General features: G+C 44.4%; 1 protein-coding gene across 1 annotated transcript in view; it reads right to left on the reverse strand.

Annotated features, from left to right (window-relative positions):
* Nucleotides 1-9,203, reverse strand: part of LOC144495649 (tumor necrosis factor receptor superfamily member 16-like) — a 35,771-nt gene extending 26,568 nt beyond the window's left edge. Inside the window, exons 1-2 of the mRNA XM_078215907.1 lie at nt 9,103-9,203; nt 8,623-8,822 (exon numbers count right to left, since the gene is read on the reverse strand). Of these exons, the coding sequence (XP_078072033.1) occupies nt 8,623-8,658 (36 nt within the window). The 5' untranslated portion in view covers nt 8,659-8,822; nt 9,103-9,203. The remainder of the gene's footprint in view (nt 1-8,622; nt 8,823-9,102) is intronic.
* Between the last annotated feature and the right edge of the window lie 16,202 nt (nt 9,204-25,405).

Consider the following 25,405-nt stretch of genomic DNA (forward strand, 5'->3'; position numbering starts at 1 on the left):
CCAGTATCTTCAGCCATAGCTTAACATCACAGGGAGTGATGAATGAGTCAGGGACTTTGAATCATAATTGCTGCCATTGAGTATGACGGAGTAGACTTTGGCACAGCTCCTTCTAGTTTGGCACAAGACCCAATGTTATGTGGACAATTCTGCAGGGTCAACTGGGCTGGGTCTGTCTTTGTTGCTTCCTGTGCCCAAGTGAAAGCTGGTTTTCTTATGTGACTTTTCTATAACCGCTTGATACAATCGAGTAGCTTGTTATGCCATTTCCAGAGGGCAGTTAAGAGCAAACCACATTGCTGTGGGTCTGGATTCACATGCAGACCAGCCCAGGCAAGGATGGCAAGTTTCTTTCCCTCATACGGGAACAGTTTCTCTCAATCTACTCCAACTGGACTCATGTTTTTGGACACCTCAAATCTCCCTTCAAACTTATCTTCTCTAAAGGGCATCAAGCCCAGATTCTCCAATCTATCCAAGTAAATTAAGTCTCCAATCTTTTCTGCACCCTCTCTAAAACTTTCACATCTTGCCCAAGTTGTGGTGCCCAGAATTGGACACAATACTCCTCGAAAAGTCAGCATGGATTTCAAAAAGAGGAAGTCTTGTTTGATCAACCTTATTGAATTATTTAATGAGGTAACTGAGAATAAATGAGGGTAATGTAGCAGATGTAATTTATCTAGATTTTCAAAAACCTTCAGTGAGATGCCACAAATTAGATTAACGAATAAAAGGTCAGAGAATACTGGATCAGCGCTTAAAGACAGCAAGCAGAATATGAATAAATGGTCGTTATACTCCGAGCAGCAGAAGGTGGGAAGTGGTGTTCTACAAGGATCAGTATTGAGACCATTGTTGTTTATAATTTGGACTTGAATCAAAACAACTTCTAAAATTGCCAATGCCACCAAATTGAGGAATAGTCAATACCAAGGAGGACTGTAACAAAGAAGAAATATTAAACTTGCAGAATGGCCATGTGATTGCAAATTAATTTCAACATAAATAAAATGCAAGGTAATACATTTTGGCAAGTAGAATAAGGAAGTTGGATATTATTTAGAAATTATAATAACTGAAGTGGAACAGCAAAGGGACCTGGGTGTACAAATACATCAATCACTACTCAAGGCATTACTCAAATTAGTGAAGCATTAAAAGGCAAACCAAGCTTCAAGTTGATTCCTGGAGGGATAGAATTGAAACATAAAAAGGTAGTTCAATACAAGTTTTGCACAATTTCGGTCAGACCACACCTGGAGTGTTGCACATAATTCTGGTCATCGTTTAAAAAAAAAATAAGGGCACTGGAAAAGTTACAAAGATGATTAACAGAAATACAAGAATACCCATCAGGATTGGTTAGTCTCTGTTCTCTTGAAAAGGGGTGACCTAGGGGCCTTTAAAAACGTGAAAAGGTTTTGAATAGAGTAGATGCAGATAAAATGTTTCCAATTGTGGCGAAGAGCAAATCAATAAAAGATCAAAACAAAATTCAAATAGGGAAATGGAGAAACCTTTTTACCCTAGAATGTGGAACCCACTACAGGAAGTTAGACAAACACAAGAGGGAGAAGGGAATAGTGCTCATATCATTAGAGGAGAAAAGATTAAGGGAGGCCCAAGTGCAGCATTAATGATGACATGAAGAGTGATTGGTTTCTGTGCGGTTTCACCTACGCAACGATCTTAATGTTAACGATTTTAACACTGAACAGCCCGGCTATAATTTCAAGGTGATGCACCATGTTCTAGATTCACCCAGAAGAGGGGGGGGGGGTAGTTATTTGTTTAGATCTATCCAATTCAAATCAATCCTCAACTGTCTAAACAAGTTCATGCAACCAGCCCTCATAACCTAACCCTTTGAAATGCAGTGAATCTGCACTTTATCCCTCCCAAGGTAAATATATCTTCTCTGATGTTTGATGCCAAAGCTGGAAGCAGCACTTTGGATGGGCGCTGAACGACTTTCTATCCAACTGAAGCATGACTTTTTCCTCCTTTGTTTTCCAACCCCTTGAGATTAAAGCCAGCACTCCAGTAGCCTTGTTGCCTTTTGCAGCAATGAATTTACTTTTTAATGATTTGTGTAAAGGACATCCAAATCTTTTTTGCTCCTTCACAGTTCTTATGGGGACCCCTAAATCAGGGATCCTTAACCCAACGGGAAATGGGAATCAGCTCGCATCCTACATCACCGAGTAGAACAAAACCTTTCCTGACAGAATATGTTGAGATACTAACTTAGGAAATATCAGGGCCTACACACCTTTTGGCCACCTCTATCTGTGTTGCTCCTTCTAACCCACCAGGAGTTCATCCCATGCTTTTAAGTTGTTAACTGGCATAACATGAAGTGCGTACTACTTCTCACCTGTGGGAATTCCTTCTGATCTGGAGGGTCCTGCTCACTCTCCCTTAGACCTATTTCACTGAGAAGTGCTTGTTGTCTGCGTTTAAGATGGATGTTAGGTGAGGACTTGATCAGAGTCACATGCACTCTTTGTGCTCCCAAGTATGGCAACTGAGAGAGGAGGTACTGGGTAGGGAGGAGATACTGGGTCGGATGCAGCTTCTGTCAGACTGCAACCTGACAAAAGTCAATCTGGGCGGCACAGAGTTTAGCACTGCTGCCTCAACTCCAGGGACCTTGGTTCAATTCCCAGCTTGGGTCACTATGTGTGGAGTTTGCACGTTCTCCCTGTTTCCTCCCCCAGCCCAAAGACGTGCGGGTTAGGTTGATTGGCTATACTAAATTGTCCCTTGGCGTCTCAGGAGGTGTAGGTTAGAGGGATTAGTGGGGATAAATGTGTCGGGTTGTGAGGGATAGGGCCTGGGGTGGGATTGTTGGTGGTGCAGATTCGATGGGCCGAATGCCCTCCTTCTGCACTATAAAGGTTTCTATGATTCTATGTCCTTAGAAGGGAAGGGGAACTACAGAGAAATTTTGAAACCTTATCAAATGTCTTTGAGAATCAATTTAAAATTGTATCCATCAGGACTTCTCACCCTGTGGTTTCCCCCCACCCTGTTAGTGAAGCTATCCTCCTTGGTCTCAAAGGCTCACAGAACAGAATGTCCGACCCATTAGGAAAAAAGAAACAAATGAGAGATAAGGTTACGATCTATAAATCAATGTCTGAAAGGGTGGTGAAAACAGATTCAATGGCAATTTTCAAGGGGGAAATTAGAGCGATTGGATAGTACTTTCAAAGAACTGGCACAGGCACAACAGGCTGAACGGCCTCATTTGGAGCCAAATGATTCATTGAATGTTTGACATGTTAAACCACAGGCACAAGACAATAGACTATTACTGAGGAGATGTTAATGATTGAAATAGGAGAACTCTGATCAGTAAGAAGTCTCACAACACCAGGTTAAAGTCCAACACGTTTATTTGGTAGCAAAAACCACTAGCTTTCGGAGTGCTGCTCCTTCAGGTGAGTGGGAGTTCTGTTCACAAACAGGGCATATATAGACACAAACTCAATTTACAAAATAATGGTTGGAATGCAAATCTTTACAGGTAATCAAGTCTTAAAGGTACAGACAATGTGAGTGGAGAGAGGGTTAAGCACAGGTTAAAGAGATAACCCTCTCTGCACTCACATTGTCCGTACCTTTAAGACTTGATTACCTGTAAAGACTCGCATTCCAACCATTATTTTGTAAATTGAGTTTGTGTCTTTATATGCCCTGTTTGTGAACAGAATTCCCACTCACCTGATGAAGGAGCAGCGCTCTGAAAGCTAGTGGCTTGTGCTACCAGATAAACCTATTGGGACTTTAACCTGGTGTTGAGAGACTTCTTACTGTGCTTATCCCAGTCCAACGCCGGCATCTCCACATCTTGACTCTAATCACCATGAAAAAAGCGAGACACTTGAAAGGATAGCTGCATCAAAGCTGGTTCCCAATGTTAGAGGCCCGAATGATGAGGAAATACTTGCCTGGGAAGGAAGCATCTGAGAGGCAATCTTATTAAGGGACACAGATATGAGAAACAAACTCCAGAATACAGTAGTGCTTTCAATTAAACTGTAGAAGAACGAGACACAGATTCAAACTGGTAACAGGAGATTCTTCATACAAAATGTGATCAATGTATGGAATAAATTTCTAGAGACTAGTAGAGGCAAAATGCCCTCTAATCATTTGCAGAAAAAACATTACTGGATACAACAAGGTGGTGGGGGAAATCCCTCCCAAGTGGTTGGGGTTAAAATCTGTCAAATATCCTTCTTAATCCATAATTATCTTGTGACTTGGTAAATGGGTTATTGAGACAAGCCAGTTAAGATGTCCTGGTGAATCTAAGCGCCAAACGGCCTTTTCCTGTTCCTAGAAATGTCTCAGCTTGACTTTCCCCTTCCCATAGGTGCCACTTGAATAGTGACCTCCGTCAATCAAACCTGCAGCTACACAGTTCACTACCACACTAACTGGTGCATTCTGGGATACATTAGCTTGGTGGCCATGTTACTGTACAGGTAATTCAGAGGCCTGAATCAATAATCCAGAGATTCTAAATTCAGACCCCACTCTGGCAGTTTGAGAATTTACATTTAAATTTTAAAAGAAAATCCAGAAATAAAAGGCTGTTATCAGTAAAAAAGAAAAATTGTCCATGAAGTTATTGGTCATAAAATTTCAACTGGTTCACCATTAGCCTTTAGGAAAAATAAATTTGCTGTCCTTACTTTAGAAACATAGAAAATAGGAGTAGGCCATTCAGCCCTTTGAGCCTTTGTCTGACCAATACATGACTGAAGCTCCACATTAATTTGGTTAACGTCTAATTGCTCTCTGAAGTGGCCTAGCAAGTCACTCAGTTGATCAAGTCAGTGCAATCCAGCACTTAAGAAAAACCACCCCCTCAAGGGCAACACAAGCAAGCAAGAAATGCCATTCTTCCTAACAAAGAATGAATAATAAAAATGTTCTAGTGGCTGCAGGGGTGGAGGGTTAGTTGGTGGAGCTGCAACTGTTTATACAGAAACTAATATGACCCTTTTACTGGAGCTCTGCTACAGTACTGAAAAATATTTAAGTGTCAACAAAGCACACACTGTTAATCAGAACGTCAGACATGGTTCTGAAAAATGGTGGTCTTGAAATTCTTGGTCTACTTGGGCTTCAGTTGCACAGCTGTGAAGAGGTGAAACTGCGCCTGGCCTTTAGGCATGAAAAATGATACCAGGCATCTCAGATTAAAGCTGCTTTTTCCATCCAGATTTATCCATGGGCAAACACTCTCTGATGCTGTATTGAACCAAACCGAGCAGGAAGCTTCAAGGGTTGATCACCCAGTCTGGTATCAGTTAGCTGATCTTAAGCAAGACAGCAATTGGATCGTAACCTCAGTGCCCTCAGGCTTGGAGGGAGGAAAGGGGAAGAGGCCAAAGGTCAGGAAAGTCTTGCACATCTGATTCCTCTCTAGTGACTTTACTGGCAAGTCCTCCAGGTATAGGGAACGAGGGGGAACCGTAACCAAAATTAAGAGCAGGAACTCATTGCATAGAAATCTCATCTCACCATCACAAACAAAATTGTAAGCTCCTGCAATGAGTTGCTATGCTCTGGAATGCACCGCCTGAAAGGATGGCAGAAGCAGCTTCACTACTAACTTAAAGAAATTGGATACTTACTTGAAAGGGAGAAACTGCAGGGGGCGATGGAAATGAGGAAAGAGTGAGGGAGTGGAACGAATTGCCAACTGCAATAACTCGGGAGTGAACCCGAGACAGGAGGTGAAGTTGGTCTTCAACTGCAAGCAAAATTAAACTTCCCAAATTCGCTAGGAACTTCTTTCAAGCTATTGGCAAAAACTAATTTCACTCCCATCACTTGAACCAATTCATTTCACTCAAACATCACCTTGGTTAAACACTGTCCGAGAATCCTGTAAACCAGAGCATAGCTTTCCACTGGCTAGTGCAAAAGCCAGGCAAGACCTGCATTTATATAGCCTCTTTCACAACCTCAAGACATACCAAATTGCTCGATAGCCAATTCACAAGCCTAGACACGGTTGTACTGCCGGAAAAGCAGCAGGCAATTTGTGCACCGCAAGCTCCCACAAATAGCAAAGAAGCAAATGGCAAAGGTAATCTGTTTTTGTGATGGTGGTTGAAGAATTATTGGATTGCACTGGAGTGTCAGCCTAGGTTACAAGCTCAAATCGCTGGAGTAGAATTTGAAGGCACAACATTCTGATTCCCAGTTGTGCATTGTTACCCACAAATCAAATCTACATCCTGATGCATTAGAGCGAGCTATCATTGGCCTCAGCACCACTCAGCTAAGGAGGAGGTGGGGGGGGGGTTGGTGGAGAGAGAAATCCTGCTCCTAATCACTGTTCAGTAATGCCCACTCTCAAACACACATCTGTGGGCATGGTGCAAAGACTTGGATTAAACATGAATTGATAACACATGCAGCTAGACTCCCACTTCAAGAAAGGCTGCCCCTGTCAAGGTATCAGCGGGTGTCTGTGGAACCATACCCTGGGGACAGTCTGCAAGAAAGGTGGTTAAAATGACAAAAGTCCGGGACCAGGGCTTCAACTTCACTGGAGTCCCACTGCAAACAGGCCAAGGAAAGGATTTGTGTTCGCAGCTTAGGAATTGTACAGTATCCGTTGTAGAACTCAACCACTTATGGAAACATTAAAGAAAATTAAACATGCTAAAAATAATTAGTGAAAAAGAAATCAACCCATTTTAAATAAGAGAAGTCATGGCCTCAGAGAATTTTTCGTTCCAGATCCCTGCTTCTCCCATTAAATGTTCCCCCCCTGATGGTCTTAACACATTCCAGAGATATAATTCCACAGGAATCAATCATCCACCATCCCCGTACATGACTAGACAGTATGTATTGACAGGCTGTTTGACCACAGAAGCTATCATAAAGGAGCCAGATCATCTCCTCACATTGTATGCACAGGCTGGAACTTGCCAGCGGATGCAGTCAATAAACAGCGAGCCGGGATTAGCTGCCAAGACACTTCACCCCAAACTCCAGAGGCATTAACTATACAGTCTGGACTAGTATTTGACAGAATACAAACTCAAACCTCACCACAGCAGTTGAGAATTTGAGTTTAACTTAAATAAGCAGCTGGCATCAGTAAAAGTAGCTATCACTGTCAGGTTTTTAAACAATGGATTTTAAGAAAGGAAACCAGTTGTCCTTGCCCAGTCTGGCCCACATGTGACTCCAATCTCCACACCAGCTCTTGACTGCCCTCTGAAGAGTCTCAAGACATTCAGTTGTATCAAATGTGCTACCAGCAGTTCAAGAAAACACCCACCACCTTCTTTGGGAAATACCTCATTGCAGGGACAAATTCAAAGAAAACTTTTACTAGCTGGGTGGCACAGTGGTGAACACTGCTGCCTCACAGTGCCACGGACCCAGGTTTGATTCTCGACTTGGGTCAGTGTGTGTGGAGTTAGCACATTTTCCCCGTGTCTGCGTGGGCTTCCTCCGGGTGCTCTGGTTTCCTCCCACAGTCCAAAGATGTGTGGGTTAGGTGGATTGGCCATGCTAAATTGCGCTTAATGTCAATGCACTAGTTAGGGTAAATGCATGGGGGTAGGGCCTGGGTGGGATTGTGGTCGGTGCAGACTTCATGGGCCAAATGGCCTCCTTCTGCACTGTATGATTCTATGATAACTCTGAAAGAGTCAGCAAACCCAAAGGGATCCTGGCATCCGGCCTGAGCTCAATCACAGCACGGTAGCACAGTGGTTAGCACTGCGGCTTCACAGCTCCAGGGACCTGGGTTCGATTCCCAGCTCGGGTCACTGTCTGTGTGGAGTTTGCACATTCTCCTCGTGTCTGTGTGGGTTTCCTCCGGGTGCTCCGGTTTCCTCCCACAGTCCAAAGATGTGCGAGTTAGGTTGATTGGCTGTGCTAAAATTGCCCCTTAGTGTCCTGAGATGAGTAGGTTAGAGGGATTAGCGGGTAAAATATGTAGGGATATGGGGGTAGGGCCTGGGTGGGATTGTGGTCGGTGCAGACTCGATGGGCCGAATGGCCTCTTTCTGCACTGTAGGGTTCTATGATCTATGAAGATGGCAGCAACAAATTCTACAGAATATTCTGCTAAAATGCAGAGTGGAACACCCGAGCAGAGCACCGGGTGCAGATTAGTAGCCCTTCCCAGGTTTCCATTCAGCCGCCCACAGCACAATATCTCTAACTCAGCTTCCCTTTCGTTTCAGGCACATTCTACCGAGCACCTTGGCCAATATTCATCCCTCAACCCAACATCTAAAAACAAATGACCTGACCCATTAGCTCAGTTTGTCTGTGGGATCTTGCTGCGCAAAAAAAATTGGCTGCCACGTTCACCACATTAGGACTGGGACTCCACTTGAAAAAACGCATCAATGAATGATAATGGGCTTTGGGAGGTCGGGCGATTGAGACAGGCGCTAGTTAAATGTAAGTATTTAAAATGTAAGTTTTAAATTCGTTATCACTCGGCTGCACGCTGTATCCTAGATTTCTTTTTTAAAATCAAGCATCATGAAACTGAATAAAATTAAACTCTCGCATAAAATATTTAAAATTAAAAGTTTACTGCGAGCCCAGTCCACTTACCTGGGAGATGAAGAGCAGGCAAAACAGGGTCTGCATACTGCTGCCCTTGGTCAGTTTCCAGTGAAACTGAGCGAGTCAATTTCAGTGCTGGGTTTGATTCCGTTTCCAGCCCCGCCGCTTTAACTTTAAAACAACCTCCGGTCCAATGCTTTGATTCGAGTGAAGTTCTGCAAACTCCCTCTTGTCAGAGCGACCCCGGCCTGAGGACAGAGACAGGATTCGTAACTCGAGTATAATTAAAACGAGAACAAGAAAGAAAGTGAATCTCGCAGAGCCTCCCCTCCGGCTTTGTCCCCGGTCCCTCCGCCCGGTCTCTCCGCGGGGAGTTGCTCTAAGAGCCGGGCTGGGCTGAGCTGAGCTGGGATCGCCCGGGGAGGGAAAATAACTACATTTAAAACCCGACCCCGTAAATCTACAGCAGCAAACATTAAACCTTAGCCATGAGTGAACTTTACTGCACTCACTTTCCCAATCTGTTACCTGGGATTCTTGTTCCTCTCCTGGTATCTCACTCTCTTTCAGCCTCTGCCTCTCAATGACTCAATCATTTCGCTACTTTCCAATTACTTTCTCATGAAATAAAGCCACAGAGAGGGAGGGAGTAAAAACTCTACCCCACGTGGTGCTGATGGAGAGAGTATGTGTGTGGTAGGGGGGGTGGGGGGAAGAAAGACATACTTTCTTTATGATTGGCTCAGAGCTGCTGTATTTAAACTCCCCTGGAGATAATAATCCTGTACCAGAACTCAGATCTTAAAGCCACACCGCACAAGTCTGCAATTTTCAGGTGTATAACTATTTAAGCTTTAACGTACCCAACTGTGTTTTTTTTTTGCATTACTTAAGTCTAGGAAGAGGGTGAAAAGAAAGATCGAGCAGGCATTTATAAACACCTCTCATATTCTCAGTCACCAATTACTTTTAAATTGCAGTCGCTGGTTTTATGAACACATGGGCCAATTTGTGTTTGGCAAATTCCCACAAACAGCAAAAGAGATAAAGAACTAATTAATCTCCATTATTGGTGTGGATCAAGGGAGAAATTTTGGCCGACACATAAAGAGAGCTGCTCTGTTCTTCAAATGCTGCCTCGGGATCTTTGACACCCGCCTAAGAGGGCAGATGGGACGTCAAATTAATGTCTGACCCAAAAGATGTCACATCTGACAGTGCGACACACCCTCAGCAGAACACTGAAGTTTTAGCCTGGATTAGAGTCATAGCGGTTTACAGCATGGAAACAGGTCCTTCGGCCCAACTTGTCCATGCTGCCCCTTTTTTTAACCACTAAGCTAGTCCCAATTGCCCGCATTTGGCCCATATCCCTCTATACCCATCTTACCCATGTAACTGTCTAAATGCTTTTTAAAAGACAAAATTGTACCTGCCATTACTACTACCTCTGGCAGCTTGTTCCCACATTAAAACAGTGACTGTGCTTCAAAAGTATTTATCAGAGGGACCTGGGTGTCCTCGTGCATGAATCTCAAAAGACTAGTATGCAGGTATAGCAAGGAATTAGGAAAGCTAATAGAATGTTATCATTTGTTGTAAGAGGAACTGAATGCAAAAATAGGGAGGTTAAGGCCCTTGGTTCTGGAATTCTTCTGGAATTCCTATTTAAGACTGAGATGGGAACAAAAATTCTGAGTGTCATGAAACTTTGGTTCTTTATTCCCCAGAGAGCAGTGGAGATGAGTCAATGGATATTTTTAAGGCAGAGATAGATTCTTGACTAACAAGGGAGTCAAAGGTTATTGGGAGTAGATGGAATGTGGAGTTGAGGTCACAATCTGATCAGCCATGATCTTATTGAATGGCGGAGCAGGTCAAGGGGCCGAACAGCAAACTCGTGCTCTTAATTCGTATGTTCTTTTCAAGTGTCTCCTCTCCTTTGGGGTGCTGCTTAAAATCTAGCTCTTCGATCAAGTTTTGGATATCTGCCTGAATATTGCCTCTTGCTTGGTGCCAAATTTTTTTAAATGCTCTGATGAAGGAAAAAAACATAATGTAAAATCAAGGTGTTGGTCATAATGTCGATGCAGTCTCCTATGATGGGTGTATGTGACTTTTACATGAACCGTGGGATGTCAGCATTCTTTCAAGTGGATGATTTGATATGGAAAATTCCATTTCAATTTTTCAAGGTCACCTTTTGGGAAAAAAAATCTTGCCAACTTAAGTTATTGCCTATTCTGATACTCCAATCTTGCAGTTGAGTTGGAAACTGGAATTTCTAGCTTGTAACCGAGTAAACCCTGGCATGAGTGTTACCTGCATGTGTCTATGTGCGCACACAAGCACTTTTCAGTTCATTCATGTTTATCTTCAATTGTTCTTGCAAACATTTTAAGTTGCCTCCGTTTAGTTTAGCTGAATCAGGAGATGAGTTACTTTCTGCACCTACTTTACAGAAACAAGTGGCCAATTTCCACTGTTCCTGCTGATCACTATCCACTAACTCCTTTTGGAAAGTGAGTATGCATGGACATTAGAGGCAACAGGATTTGATTTGGCTTTGTTGCCTTCCAGCATCAAGGAATTTGGCAATCTTCCTGACTCACTTGGAAGAAGATACCTTGGGACTGTTGATGTTGGTGAAACCACAATCCCAGCAAGATCTGAAGGATCTGGGCGCGTGTGAAATCTTCTGAGATTGTTGTTTTTTTTCAACTAGGATATGTCCATTCATAGGGTTAGTTTTTCAAAGATAACTCAATTCCATATCTTTTTCTGTTGAGAATATTTTTAGTCATTGCCAGGGACCCAAAGATATTTTACTCGGGTGTCTGGCAGAAGGACCGTTTCATCATTGCTAGGGCTTGAGGCTTGTTATTGTAGCATGATAGTTTGAAAAGGTGCCTTCTATGCCCAAGACTATGAACCTAGTAAGATCCCCTTTCTGCAGCGTGGAAGCAAATTTAGACAAAGGTGAGAATTGAAAATCTTCAGTGAGGAAGAAGATGAGAAGACTAATGATAGATGCAAAAAACGTATTGTAAATGTTTCTGTAAGTATGTAAATAGGTTGAGATGAGTGCCGATCACAGTATTTGTCTGGAACTCCTTTCTTTATGATCATGGCTGATCATCCAACTCCGTGGACAGAGTGGTGAAGAAGGCATTCGGCATGCTTGGTTTCATCGGTCAGAACATTGAATACAGGAGTTGGAATGTCTTGTTGAAGTTGTACAAGACATTGGTACGGCCACACTTGGAATACTATGTACAGTTCTGGTCACCCTATTATAGAAAGGATATTATTCAACTAGAAAGAGTGCAGAAAAGATTTACTAGGATGCTACCGGGACTTGATGGATTGAGTTATAAGAGGCTGAATAGACTAGGACTTTTTTCTCTGGAGCGTAGGAGGCTAAGGGGTGATCTTATAGAAGTCTATAAAATAATGAGGGGCACAGATCAGCTAGATAGTCAATATCTTTTCCCAAAGGTAGGGGAGTCTAAAACTAGGGGGCAGAGGTTTAAGGTGAGAGGGGAGAGATACAAAAGTGTCCAGAGGGGCAATTTTTTCACACAGAGGGTGGTGAGTGTCTGGAACAAGCTGCCAGAGGTAGTAGTAGAGGCGGGTACAATTTTATCTTTTAAAAAGCATTTAGATAGTTACATGGGTACGATGGGTATAGAGGGATATGGGCCAAATGTGGGCAATTGGGATTGGCTTAGGGGTTTTTAAAAAAGAAATTAGGGCGGCATGGGCAAGTTGGGCCGAAGGGCCTGTTTCCATGCTGTAAACCTCTATGACCTCTATGCTTCAGTTATACAGAACATTAGTGAGATAACATCTGGAGTGTTGTATACAGGACATAAATGCACTAGAAACAGTTCAGAGAAGGTTTACTTAACTAAAACCAGGAATAGGCAGGTTGTCTTGTGAGGAATAGTTGGACAGGTTAGGATTGTACCCACTGGAGTTTAGAAGAGTAAGAGGCGACTGAATCGAAACCTTTAGGATCTTGAGGGGTCATGACAGGGTGGATGTGGAGAAGGTGTTTCCTCTTGTGGGAGAATCTAGAACTAGGGGTCACTGTTTAAAAATAAGGGGTCGCTCATTTAAGACAAAGATGAAGAGAAATGTTTTCACTCAGAGGAAGGTGAGTCTTTGGAATTCTTCCATCGAAGGCAGTGAAAGCAGGGACTTTGAATATTCATAAGGCAGAGCTAGATAGATTCTTGATTTACAAGGGGGTGAAAGGTTATTGGGGGTAGGCAGGAATATGGGGTTGATCAAGCATGATCTTATTGAATGGCAGAGTAGGCTTGAGGGGCCAAGTGGCCTACTTCTGCTCCTAAATTGTATGTTCAGATGTCCTCACAAGAGTTTGGTATGTTCCTCTTTCTGTCTCTGTCTGCTTTCTCTTTGTGTCTGCATCTAGCGCTTCATGCTCCAGCTCCTCTGCTTGTAGTAGTTCTTTGTGCCTGCGACTCTCCTTTGTATCTGGCCACAGGGTATCTATCTTAACTTTCTTCATATTGGTACTGCTTCCAGGCCAAGAGCTGCCTAGTCACATGAACCAGTATTCCTTATTATCCAAGAAAAATACAATTAATCCCTTTACAATTGAGACAAATTCCTAAAAGTTATTTTCAAACATTCTTAAAAACAATTACAGGTTCCACAGATCTTTTAAAGAAATTACAAATTTTCTTTACTGTACTGCTTCCAGGTTAAGTGTAATTACATTATAACTTGAACAGAGGGGTGTGTTGCTTTAAAAGGGTGGGTTTTATCTGGGGCCCTGAGGGCTTGATTCCCTGTGTTCAGCCTGGTCTGATGTGTAAGGAGTGATTCCATCTACATCCATCCAGCCTCACAGTCTGAGCTCTGAGTTCAACTTCAGGAAATAGAGGAAGAGCATCTTTCTCTGGTCTCTCCTCTTTCCCTACAGCCCTCGGCAAGCTTAACTTGTCCTCGAGACCCATCTCCAGCTTCTTCAACTTTATTCCCACTAAACTACACTGCAGTCCACTTCTTGATCCCTATGTTAGCTGTATTGTTAACCATTTTCTTTCTTCAGGGGTTGTCCCTCTCTCTTTTAAATCCGCTGTCATTCCCCTCTGCCTCAAAAACCATCCTTGCCACCGCTGTACCCAAACAGCTTTTATCAATGTCACAAATGGGGCGGCACGGTGGTTAGCTCTGCTGCCTCACAGCACCAGGGACCGGGGTTCGATTCCCGGCTTGGGTCACTGTCTGTGTGGAGTTTGCACATTCTCCCCGTGTCTGCGTGGGTTTCCTCCAGGTGCTCTGGTTTCCTCCCACAGTCTGAAAGACGTGCTGGTTAGGTGCATTGACCCGAACAGATGCTGTAGTGTGGTGACTAGGGGAATATCACAGAAACTCCTTTGCAGTATTAATGGAAGCCTTACTTGCGACTAATAAACTTTTAATTACATCTTACTAACTGTGACAAAAGTAAACTTTCTCTCCAGCCCTTCTTGACCTCTCTGCAGCCATACATTTGACCACACCATCATCCACAAACACCTCTTCACTGCTGTCCGGCTGGGTGGGAATGCTCTCACCTGTTCCATTTATATCCATCTACTCCTTGACTTGGCTTCTCTTCCTCCTCCCGCATCATTACCTCTGGCCTCCCCCAAGGATCTACTTCTGGCCACTTCCATCATCCGAAGACACAGTGTTAGTCTTCAGAAGTATGTTGATGACACTCAGCTCCAACTTGCCATTCCCTTTCTCACAGTAACTTCATTGCAGTGTTCATGTAAACCTACCTGTGACACTAATAAATAAACTTTAAACTCTCTTGCTAAATGAGCAGACTGCTATCCAGTACTGGGTGAGCAGCAGTTTCTTCCAATTAAACATTAGGAAGGCTAAAGCCGCTGTTTTCAGTACCGGCTCCAAACTCTGTTCCCTAGCTACCGTCATGTCAATAAAACATGAAAATAAATCCAAACTTTATTCTTTTCAGTTATTTTAAAATTGACTTTTTCTAAACCAAAAGATGGCGGCTATGCCAGTCATATGACTCACAAAGATTGGCCATCTGTTCTGGAAACTTCCAATGGGGCGGCATGGTGCCACAGTGGTTAGTACTGCTGCCCCACAGCACCAGGGGTCCGGGTTCAATTCCCGGCTTGGGTCACTGTCTTTACAGAGTCTGCCCGTCCTCCCCGTGTCTGCGTGGGTTTCCTCCGGGTGCTCCGGTTTCCTCCCACAGCCTGAAAGACGTGCTGGTTCAGTGCATGAGCCATGTGAAATTCTCCCTCGGTGTACCCAAACAGGCACTGGAGTGTGGCCACTAGAGGATTCTCACACTAACTTCATTGCAGTGTTAATGTAAGCCTACTTGTGACACTAATAGATAAATAAATTTAACAGAGACTATAGGAATAAAAACATTTCGCTTTCGTTCTATGGAATCTCACACCCCATGGTAAAGCCATGTTATAAAACCACAAAACCAGATGGCTAACTGGTGAATTGACGATCCACTTGGGGCGATAGCAAAGACAAAGACATCAAAACTCATTATACCTGAAGAGGTGTTAACAGCCACCATTTCACTCCTAAGGGAAACAAGTAATTTTGACAAGAGCACAGAAACTGATTGTGAGGTTACAATTATCTCATTAATAGGCCATATCAATGACCCCCATGCTTCTGGCATTTTGGACCATTTTAATATTACACTTCTGGTCTCACTTTAATATTACACTTTAATATTACACTTTAATATTACACTTCTGGTCTGCTTGCTTTACATCAACCGGAAAGGACTCCAGCAGATTTCACCGCTGACCAAACAGTTGGCCACCATTTCTCAACTCCTCAAAGCTTGTTTTATTTTAAAAGCATCTTTTGATTTGATTTGATTTATTATTGTCTCGTGTATTAGCGTACAGTGAAAAGTATTGTTTCTTGCGCGCTATGCAGACAAAGCATACTGTTCATAGAGAAGGAAAGGAGAGAGTGCAGAATGTAGTGTTACAGTTATAGCCAGGATGTAGAGAAAGATCAGCTTAGGTAGGTCCATTCCAGGTAGGTCCATTCAAAAGTCTGATGGCAGCAGGGAAGAAGCTGTTCTTGAGTCAGTTAGTACGTGTCCTCAGACTTTTGTATCTTTTTCCCAACGGAAGACGGTGGAAGAGAGAATGTCCGAGATGCACGGGGTCCTTAATTATGCTGGCTGCCGTTTCGAGGCAGCGGGAAGTGTGGACAGAGTCAATGGATGGGAGGCTGGTGTGAGTGATGGACTGGGCTTCGTTCACGACCCTTTGTAGCTTATCTCCTTAAAAATCCACAACTCTCTGAGATATCTGAGCTTCTCTAATTCTGGCCACGTGAGCATCCCAATTTTAATCATTTCGATGTCAGTGCGTACACATTCTGGTACCTAAAACCTAAGCTCTGAAAAACCCTCCCCACACCTCTCTGCCTCACTTTCCTCCTTTAAGGCACTCCTTAAACCCTGCAACTTTGACCAAACCTTTGGTCGTCTGGCTGAATATCTCCTTCTGAGGTTCAATTTTTTCATAATGCTCCTGTAAAGTGCCTTGGGACATTTTATTATGTTAAAGGTGCTGTATAAATGTAAAATATTATCGTTATTAAGCCTTTTAAAAACATATTCAGTTGGAAGGCTGTACAGCTCATGTAAGAAACTCAGCAATGAGCCTACCCTGGTCTTGCTCTCCTTCTTCATCTGTTCCAGTCCTTTAAACTCTGTCCAGATAAAAGGTAATTTTACAGTGGCTCTGGAGACAGGACCATTTTAATATGAAGTGGGCTAATTTCATGTAGAGTTTACCAATTCTCCTGCCTTGAATAATAGTCCCCAAGAATAGATATTAATTTTCACTGGAAGCTACCTTGGAGACAACACCATCAGAGCACTGGAAAATTGTGGGTTTTTTTCATTTTCTTTGAACACTTTTATTTATTAGTTGTAAAAGTATTGGAATGGGGAATTAAAAAGAAAACAAGAGAGAGTATATTTATGTGCTGTTTTTCACAACCTAGGGATGACCCAAAGGGCTTTACAGCCAATAAAGTATTTGTTTTAAAGTTACTTTGAGTCACTGTTCTAAGGTAATCTGTGGTATTCAGACATACTATTGGCCAGCCTCCCAAGGTCAAGCCTCCATAAACTTGAGGTCATCTAACATTCTGCTGTCTGTGTCCGAACTCACGTCAACCACTACTCTCTGTTTCCTGTCACTCATCACTCCTGTCTCTGCACATCTACTGCAGGAACCCTCATTCATGTCTTCATTACCACTGGAGCCGCCTGCTCCAATGCACCCCAGGCGGGTCTCAGACTTCCCTTAAACAAGAGTTCATCCAAAATTCTGCTGCTTGTGTCTTAACATACACCAGGTTCTATTTACCTATCACCCCTGTGTTCGCTGACCTATGCTGACTTGTGGTTAAGCAATGCTTCGATTTTATATTTCTCGTCCTTGGGCAGTATTTAAAGCTCCCCCCCCCCATTGCTGTTTGGTGGCGGGGGGCGTTCAGTCAGGTAGGAGGGTGACAAGTGGGGATCTTGTCATTTTCCCACCTCTACCTCGATTAAGTCCACTACTCAGTGCCTGATCAAGGAAATGAGCAACAGGAAGAGGGGGATCTACTAAGATTGTCTACCAAGATTCTTACAACAGTGATGACCATACTCCTAAAGCAAATAAAAGAGAGCGTTAGTACTGCACTGGGATCTGGGATTTAAGAAACAATTGTATGTATGCATATAAATATATAAATATATATATGTCCCTAGGGTCTCTCTGAATGAATGAGACCGGCTGAATGACCTAATTTGCATTTGCCTTGTGGTTCCTTACTGACTAAGAGTTGACAAATCAGGATAGAGTAGCCACAGTAGCAGACTGGACAATACATTAATTTGCCCCGGTACTCCTTAACCTTCCTGCCCTCTTACTGCCATCCCATCTTAACTAAATCTGACTGGCTCTCTTTTTCTCTTTAAAATATTCCTTAAAATCAACCTCTTCGACCAAACTTTTGGCCATTTGCCTCAGGGTGGCACGGTGGCACTGTGGTTAACACTGCTGCCTCACAGCACCAAGGACCCGGGTTCAATTCCAGCCTTGGGTCACTGTCTGTGTGGAGTTTGCACATTCTCCCCGTGTCCGTGTGGGTTTCCTCCAGGGCTCTGGTTTCTTCCCATACTCCAAAGTCTAAAGATGTGTGGGTTAGGTTGGTGGGGCATACTAAATTGCTCCTTAGTGTCAGGGGGATTAGTAGGGTAAATACGTGGGGTTATGGGGATACAGGGATAGGGCCTTGGTGGGGTTGTTTTCGATGCAGACTCGATGGGCAAAATGGCCTCCTTCTGCACTGTACTGAATAAATGAATATCATCCGATTGGCTCATAATGTATTTTCTTGCTTTATATGCCCCTATGAAGCAGTTAGAAACTATAAAGCGTTGTGAATGTAGCCCAGTTCATCACGTAAACCAGCTTCCCATCCATTGACTCTGTCTACACTTCCCGCTGCCTCGGCAAAGCAGCCAGCATAATTAAGGACCCCACGCACCCCGGACATATTCTCTTCCACCTTCTTCCGTTGGGAAAAAGATACAAAAGTCTGAGGATACGTACCAACCAACTCAAGAACAGCTTCTTCCCTGCTGCCATCAAACATTGAATGGACCTATTTTGTATTAAGATGATCTTTCTCTACACCCTAGTTATGACTGTAACACTACATTCTGCACTCTCTCATTTCCTTCTCTATGAATGGTATGCTTTGGCTGTATAGTGCGCAAGAAACAATACTTTTCACTGTACGCTAATACATGCGACAATAATAAATCAAATCAAATCAAAAGCTTGGAACATTTTATTATATTAAGAGCAATGTATTCATGCAAATTGTTACTGAGCCCTTAGGAACATTGGCGAGAAAAGGTCAAACCATTAAATTGGTTGGTTTTGGGATGTACTTGTCATTCTTCTACACTTTCCTTTAACGCCAGGTGATTTCCCAGCTGCTTTGATGATGTTGCTAGCTACTTCCTTGACACCCAAATCCATCTCCTAACACTTCTTTTCTCCTGATCATTGGGCAAACAGCTTTTTACTGCAGCCTCTCATAAACTATTCAAGTCTCAGCCCAACCCCCTGGGGGGTTGTGGGGAAGAGGGGGGGGGGGGGGAGCTGGGGAGAGTGGGAGGGGGTCGCGTCTGATTTCTGAAGTGACAGATGGATGCTTCCTGCTTAACAATGGCTGGGCCCGGACATCAAAGCAGGCGACTGATGTCCAGAGGTGTGTGTGTATGCACTACAGGCCCAGATCCTTCTGCCGGGGAGGAGTGGAGGCGGGGGGGATGGTGGACTTACAGCAGTAAAGAGGCCACTACTGGAGAGCAATAAAAAGAGATTAGACTCACAACACTTAACTGCCCTTTTATTCTCTCAAAAGGAGCATTGCTGTCCCACATTAGCCTAAGCTGTTTGTTAAGTGAAAAGGATTTTTTTTTGAAATTAAGAAACCTCAGCCTGCAGTGCCAAACAACACCGGGGTTCCTAAGAGTAGGAGAAAAGATGAGATAAATCAAGCATTAGAGATTAGTTGACATCCTCTTGACCTATTGATTGTCAAGGGGAAAAGGAAAATTGAGGGAGATAGAAGATGAGAAAGAATGAGTTACAGTGAGCGACCAGAAGGAGCTAATTGATAAAGGGGCCGAGAGGAGTACTTGCATTTAAGAGGGGTATAAGTTGACCTTCGAAGCTTTGAAAAAACAGAGGTAAATTTATACACAGGTCATATATAAAATGTGAGCCGCCAGTGTTGGTGTATGTGGTCATCGTTTTCAAATGAAAAAATTTCTGTTCATCGGTCAGCCGACTCTGAGTGGGTGTGTTTTAAATTCCTGGCTATATGCTCTGTATCACCATGAGCTGACTTATCATAGAAACCCGACAGCGCAGAAGGAGGCCTTTCGTCCCATCGAGCCTGCACCAACAACAATCCCACCCAGGCCCTATCCCCGTAACCCCATATGTGTAGCCTGGCCCCCTGACACTGCGGGGCATTTTAGCATGGCCAATCGACCTAAACCCGCACATCTTTGGAGTGTGGGAGGAAGCCAGAGCACCCGGAGGAAACCCACGTAGACACAGGGAGAAAGTGCAAACTCCACACAGTTACCTGAGGCTGGAATTGAACTCGGATCCCTGGTGCTGTGAGGCAGCGGTGCTAGCCACTGTGCCACTATGTCGACCTTATCAGGTGAGTATAACCCTGAACATATATTTCTGAGCTGAAAAACTGAGGCCTACTCCTAATCCAGGCATAGCTCATTCATTAGCTGAAAATGGGGGATGGGGTTTGGCTTATAAGTAGAGTATAGGCCTAAACATGCATTTTGCCATCCAATATCATAGACCGTCTTATACGCTGGATTGATTTATATACTGTGTTCTATATATACACCTTTCATGACCTCCCAAAGCCAAAGGGGATACTTTGTTGTGTACTCACTTATCCCCTGCCAACAAGGGGCAGAATCTTCATCACATGAGATATGAGCATGATTTAGGACCACCCAGCTCTTGTTGTCATGGTGCCTAACTCCCCAGAGGTGGCCAATTAAATTATCGCTTCCAGGTCTGCCATCCAATCAAAGACAGCGGGCAGGTTCCTGAGTTAATTGGGAGGGCAGCAGCTCCGCTGCCAGAGTTGGGCACTGCCAGTGTTGGATGGGGAAAGCAAGGTGCCCGATGAAGATGTAAGAACGTTAACAAAATAAACGGCAGCCATACCTGCTGCGGAGAGGAAATCTCTCTGCATAGGATGGCCAGTGGCAGCAGCTGTGACCTGCTAATGTCCATGCTCCGGGGTTAGTGTGGGAGGACTCGTGGACCTCCGCTGGCCAGCCGACAGCATTCCCTGGAATGTTGGCCAAGACGATGAGCTCAGGTCTCTGGCGTGGAATTGTAAACCACAAAGCTCTGACTCAGAGGATACCACTGAACCACAGCCGAACATGAAAGACCCGGGGTTATTTCAACACAGGAAGTTGAAGGTCGAGAATGGGGAATGATGCTTTCTGCGCTTGAGAGCAAAGATTCAGAGGAACAGTCACCACAGTAATAATAAAACAAACATTTAGAACATCTGTGACAGAGGCGAGAAAGGAGTGACTCTTCTCTGTGCGCCATTCAGGAGTGTGATAAAGAGTGATAAAGAGTGTACTAAAATAAATTCTCAGGGTATAGAAAAACTATTCAAGTCTTGAACAAATTGGAACTTGGGGCGAAGGAAGAATTTGTGATGAAAGGGGAATCTCAAGCTTCAGGCAGCTTTTATTTGAAGTAATTTTCGAGGTGTGGGTTTCCCTGTAATGACCATTACTCACTGTCCATCTCCTATTGCACTGGGAAGGTGGTGATACAACCGAGTAGCTGATAGGCCATTTCTGAGGGCAACTGGGTAAGGATGTCATGTTCCCTTCTCTATGGATCATCCGACAGCTTCACAGTCGCTGGCCGGCAGTTTCCCTGATATCGGCAAAGTTTTAAAGATTTTTTAAAGTTTATTTATTAGTGTCACCAGTAGGCTTACATTAACTCCTGTGAAAATTCCCTAGTCGCCACACTGCGGCGCCTGTTCGGGTACACTGAGGGAGGATTTAACATGGCCAATTCACCTAACCAGCACGTCTTTCAGACTGTGGGAGGAAACTGGAGCACCGAGTGGAAACGCACGCAGACACAAGGAGAATGTGCAGACTCCGCACAGACAGTGAGCCAAGCCGGGAATCGAACCCAGGTCCCTGGTGCTGTGAGGCAGCAGTGCTAACTACTGTGCCACTGAGCCAAGGTGCATGCTGGGCGGGAAAAGCGATGTTGAGGCTGCTGGCGGAATTGGTGGCTTTCTCTACCATATGGCCCGGGTCTTAGAAAACAAACCTTGCAGTCATGGGTTCCATGATGTATCGCTGGCGAGTGGCCTGTAACTCACCCGACCCATCATTAAATCAGACACTTGATGATCCGGGTGTCATTTTTAAAGGCCACCCCAGCGCACAGCGAACAAACTAAAAAACAATCTTCACCCTAGCACACCCTCTTCCCCAAGCGCTACACTCACCTCCAAGCTCCCCTGGGAATAAAGCTTGGCAGGTACAGGGCTTCTGAGACCAGTGTGCTTCACACCGTTCTGACATCACGCCTCCGGGGGTGGATCTTTTGGCGTGGTGGTGGGGGGGGTGATCCCGGCGTATGGGCCTGATGATGATTCGTTATTTTATTATAATGGTGGGAAATGGGGCCCACCACTGACCAGGGTGGGTGGAGGGGTGGGGGTTTGGTGGGGAACAATCGCTTCCTGCTTTGACATCGACGTAAACGCAATTTTGGTCTTCTCCCAATATTTTCCACTCCCGTCACTGAACTCACCTGATGCGAACAGGTACAGAAAATCCCAGCCACTGTTACCATGGTGGTGACACTTGTACTCACTGTACTCGGGATAGTCCAGTAACGTAACTGCTACATTGTTACTATAAATGATTTGGAACTAAAAGTAAACAATTTAAAGTTGTTCCCATCTAACACTGACATCTCTCACTTCAGCACTTTGTAACAAGCATCAAAACCAAACCAGAAATCACGTTTGTCATTTATTTTTATTTGAATTTACTTCCAGTGAACAGTGTGTCCATAAGTTCAATGGGTGATATAGTAAGGTGCAGCTAACACTGACAACACTGAACGCAGCCCTCACCCCCTGCCTCCCCCAACAGGGGGCAACACCGAAGCCACAGATGACACAGCAGGCCAAAGCAATCAATTGCCAAGTGTCGATCATACCTGCTGAAGCTCACAATTCATTTCAATGCAATGCTCCAGGCGGAGGAGAGCTTCTGATGAGACCTCCCCCCCCCCTTCCCTTGCCCACCTTCCAGTCTGAGATCAAACTCTCTTTATTTTGGGTTTTCCCCCTGAGCTTTCATCTGCCCGCTTGCCTAAAAATTGAGGCTGGACGGGAAATGGCCCTCAAGTGGTCATGCAAGGGCCTTAATTGGGGCAAGAGTGGACTTACAGCTTGGGGGAATTAGCTCAAATGGTAGAGCGCTCACTTAGCATGCGAGAGGTAGTGGGATTGATGCCCACATTCTCCACTTTGATTTGGTGGCACGGTGGCACAGTGGTTAGCACTGCTGCCTCACAACACCATGGGCCCAGGTTCAATTCCAGTCTTGGATGACAGTCTGTGTTGAGTTTGCACATTCTCCCAGTGTCTGCATGGGTTTCCTCTGGGTGCTCCAGTTTCCATTCAAGGATGTGTGGGTTAGGTTGATTGGCCATGCTAAATTGCCCCTTAGTGTCAGGGAGATTAGCAGGGTAGATATGAGAGGTTATGGGAACAGAGCCTGGGTGGGATTGTTGTCGGTGCAGGCTTGATGGGCTGAATGGCCTCCTTGTGCACTGTAAGGATTCTATGATTCCCATCCAAGGCCCTATCCAGTCCAGTGTAAAATCACTGCAAGATCAGGGCGGGCGGAAAACCGGAGGGAATTCCGTCCATGCAAACTTACACTTTCCCCCCCATGCCTCAAAACCCAGCAGGGGGATTGAAAAATTCTGGCCATGGTCCATTTATTTCACCTTCTACCATTCTGGTAGTCGCATGATTCAATGTTAATGGACTTGTTGGTTAATACTGCAATCAATCTCTGTTAATTAATGTACAATAGACACAGACATGAAAAAACAAATATCACCACTGGTCGAAAGCATTGGGAACTATAGTCACCTGGTCTTCCCAAGCTTTCTACAGGGACATACAGGACACAGGAACACCTGGACAGTTACCCAATATGTTGGAAGTTCTGTTCACACATCACATGTTCTTGATTTCTTGCTTAAATCAAAGGTTTAACCAAATCTTTCAATTGAAGTGTAAGATCATTAGTAATGAATTGGGCATCCATTGTTCCTAGTGGGCTCACAAGCTCAAAGACCTGTATCCATCTGATTTGATTTGATTTAATTTATTATTGTCACATATATTACTATACAATGAAAAGTATTGTTTCTTGCACACGATACAGACAAAACATACCGTTCATAGAGAAAGAAACGAGAGAGTGCAGAATGTAGTGTAACAGTCATAGCTAGGGTAGAGAAAGATCAACTTAGTGCGAGATAGGTCGATTGAAAAGTCTGATGGCAGCAGGGAAGAAGCTGTTCTTGAGTCGGTTGGTACCTAACCTCAGACTTTTGTACCTTTTTCCCGACGGAAGAAGGGGGAAGAGAGAATGTCCGGGGTGCGTGGGGTCCTTAATTATGTTGGCTGCTTTGCCGAGGCAGCAGGAAGTGTAGACAGAGTCAATGGATGGAAGGCTGGTTTGCGTGATGGAGAGTTTTATTTGGAGAGTTAAAGAATCAAAATGTAACATGTGGCTAGCAAAACTGGAACTCCTTTAAACACAGCAGGTTCAGAGGATGGATTTATTCCATGAAATAATGTAGACAATTGATGAGGGTTGTGCATTTAATGTGTATATGAACTATCAAAAGGTGTTTGACAAAGTACCATTTGCCAGCAAAACTAAAGCCAACGGACTAAAGGGACGGTGACAATTTGAATACAAAATTGGCTAAGGGACAGAAAGTGGTGAAGTGTTATTTTTCAGACTGGAGGAGGTATAGAGTGATGTTCCCAGCCATGGGGTTGGTGTTGGCGCCATTGCTCTTTTTGTTATATATTAATAACCTTGCCTCAGGTATACGGGGCATAATTTCAAAGATTACACGTGATCTGAAACTGGGAAATGTAGTAAATAATGAGATGATAGTAACAGACAGCATTGACTGGTGAAACAGACAGAAGAAAGTTAATGTAGAAAAGCTCAAAGTGATATTTATTGGTAGGAAGAATGAGAGGAAGGAATTTAAATGAAATGGCACAGCTTTAAGGTGTAGGAACAGCAGGGGAGATTTTGATCCCGCACTCCATCTGCGGGAAGGGCGGAGCATACTCAAAGTCCGGAAAGTGTCATTTGCATCGGTGAGTTTCCAAGTTCCGATCTTACCGGCCCCTCGCTGGTGGAGTGGTGTGGAACAAGCCGTGGGACCACAGAAAGCTCATTTTAATACATTAGCATGTCATTAGCAAGCACTCACTCCGGGAATTTCACCCTCACTGGGTATTCAGTGGGCCCAGCGAGCCGTCACACCAATGCCATTTACAACAGGTTCACTAGAGTTGAACCTGTCGTGGAGGTCTCCTCAGGGTCGTAAATGTAAGTACAGACCCCAGGGGAGAGAGACATGGCTAGGCAGTGGTCTCTCTATACCCCCTGGTGCTGCCCTTTGGCACATATTTGCACTGCCAGGTTGGCACCATGCCAATCCGGCAGTATCAACCTGACAGTGTCAACCTGTGCCAATGGGCAGGCCCAGTGGGAATTTAATTGGGTGGGGGTAGGATTCATTTAGATGTGATTGTGGCTGGGAGATGACGGAGGAACAGGGGATGGCGGCAATGGTCATTGTGTGGGCGGGACGAGGGGGGAGGGGAAGAGTGGTGGCTCAGAAAGTGGGAGGGATAAAGGAAGGGTTGATGATTGGGGGAGACAAGGGGTTGATGATCGGGTGGGGTGGGTACAGAAGGGGTCGATAATTTGAGGGGGGTAGAGAGGTGCTGACTCCAATCAAGGGGGAGCCCTGAGACCTCCGTGGTGAGCTGGCGGGGGGGGGGGGGGGGGGGGGGTGAGGTGTGGTTGAGGGTTTTGAAGGTGCTGCCTAAGAAGCCTTGA

Source organism: Mustelus asterias, chromosome 7, assembly GCF_964213995.1.
Source record: "Mustelus asterias chromosome 7, sMusAst1.hap1.1, whole genome shotgun sequence".
Lineage (NCBI taxonomy): Eukaryota > Metazoa > Chordata > Chondrichthyes > Carcharhiniformes > Triakidae > Mustelus > Mustelus asterias.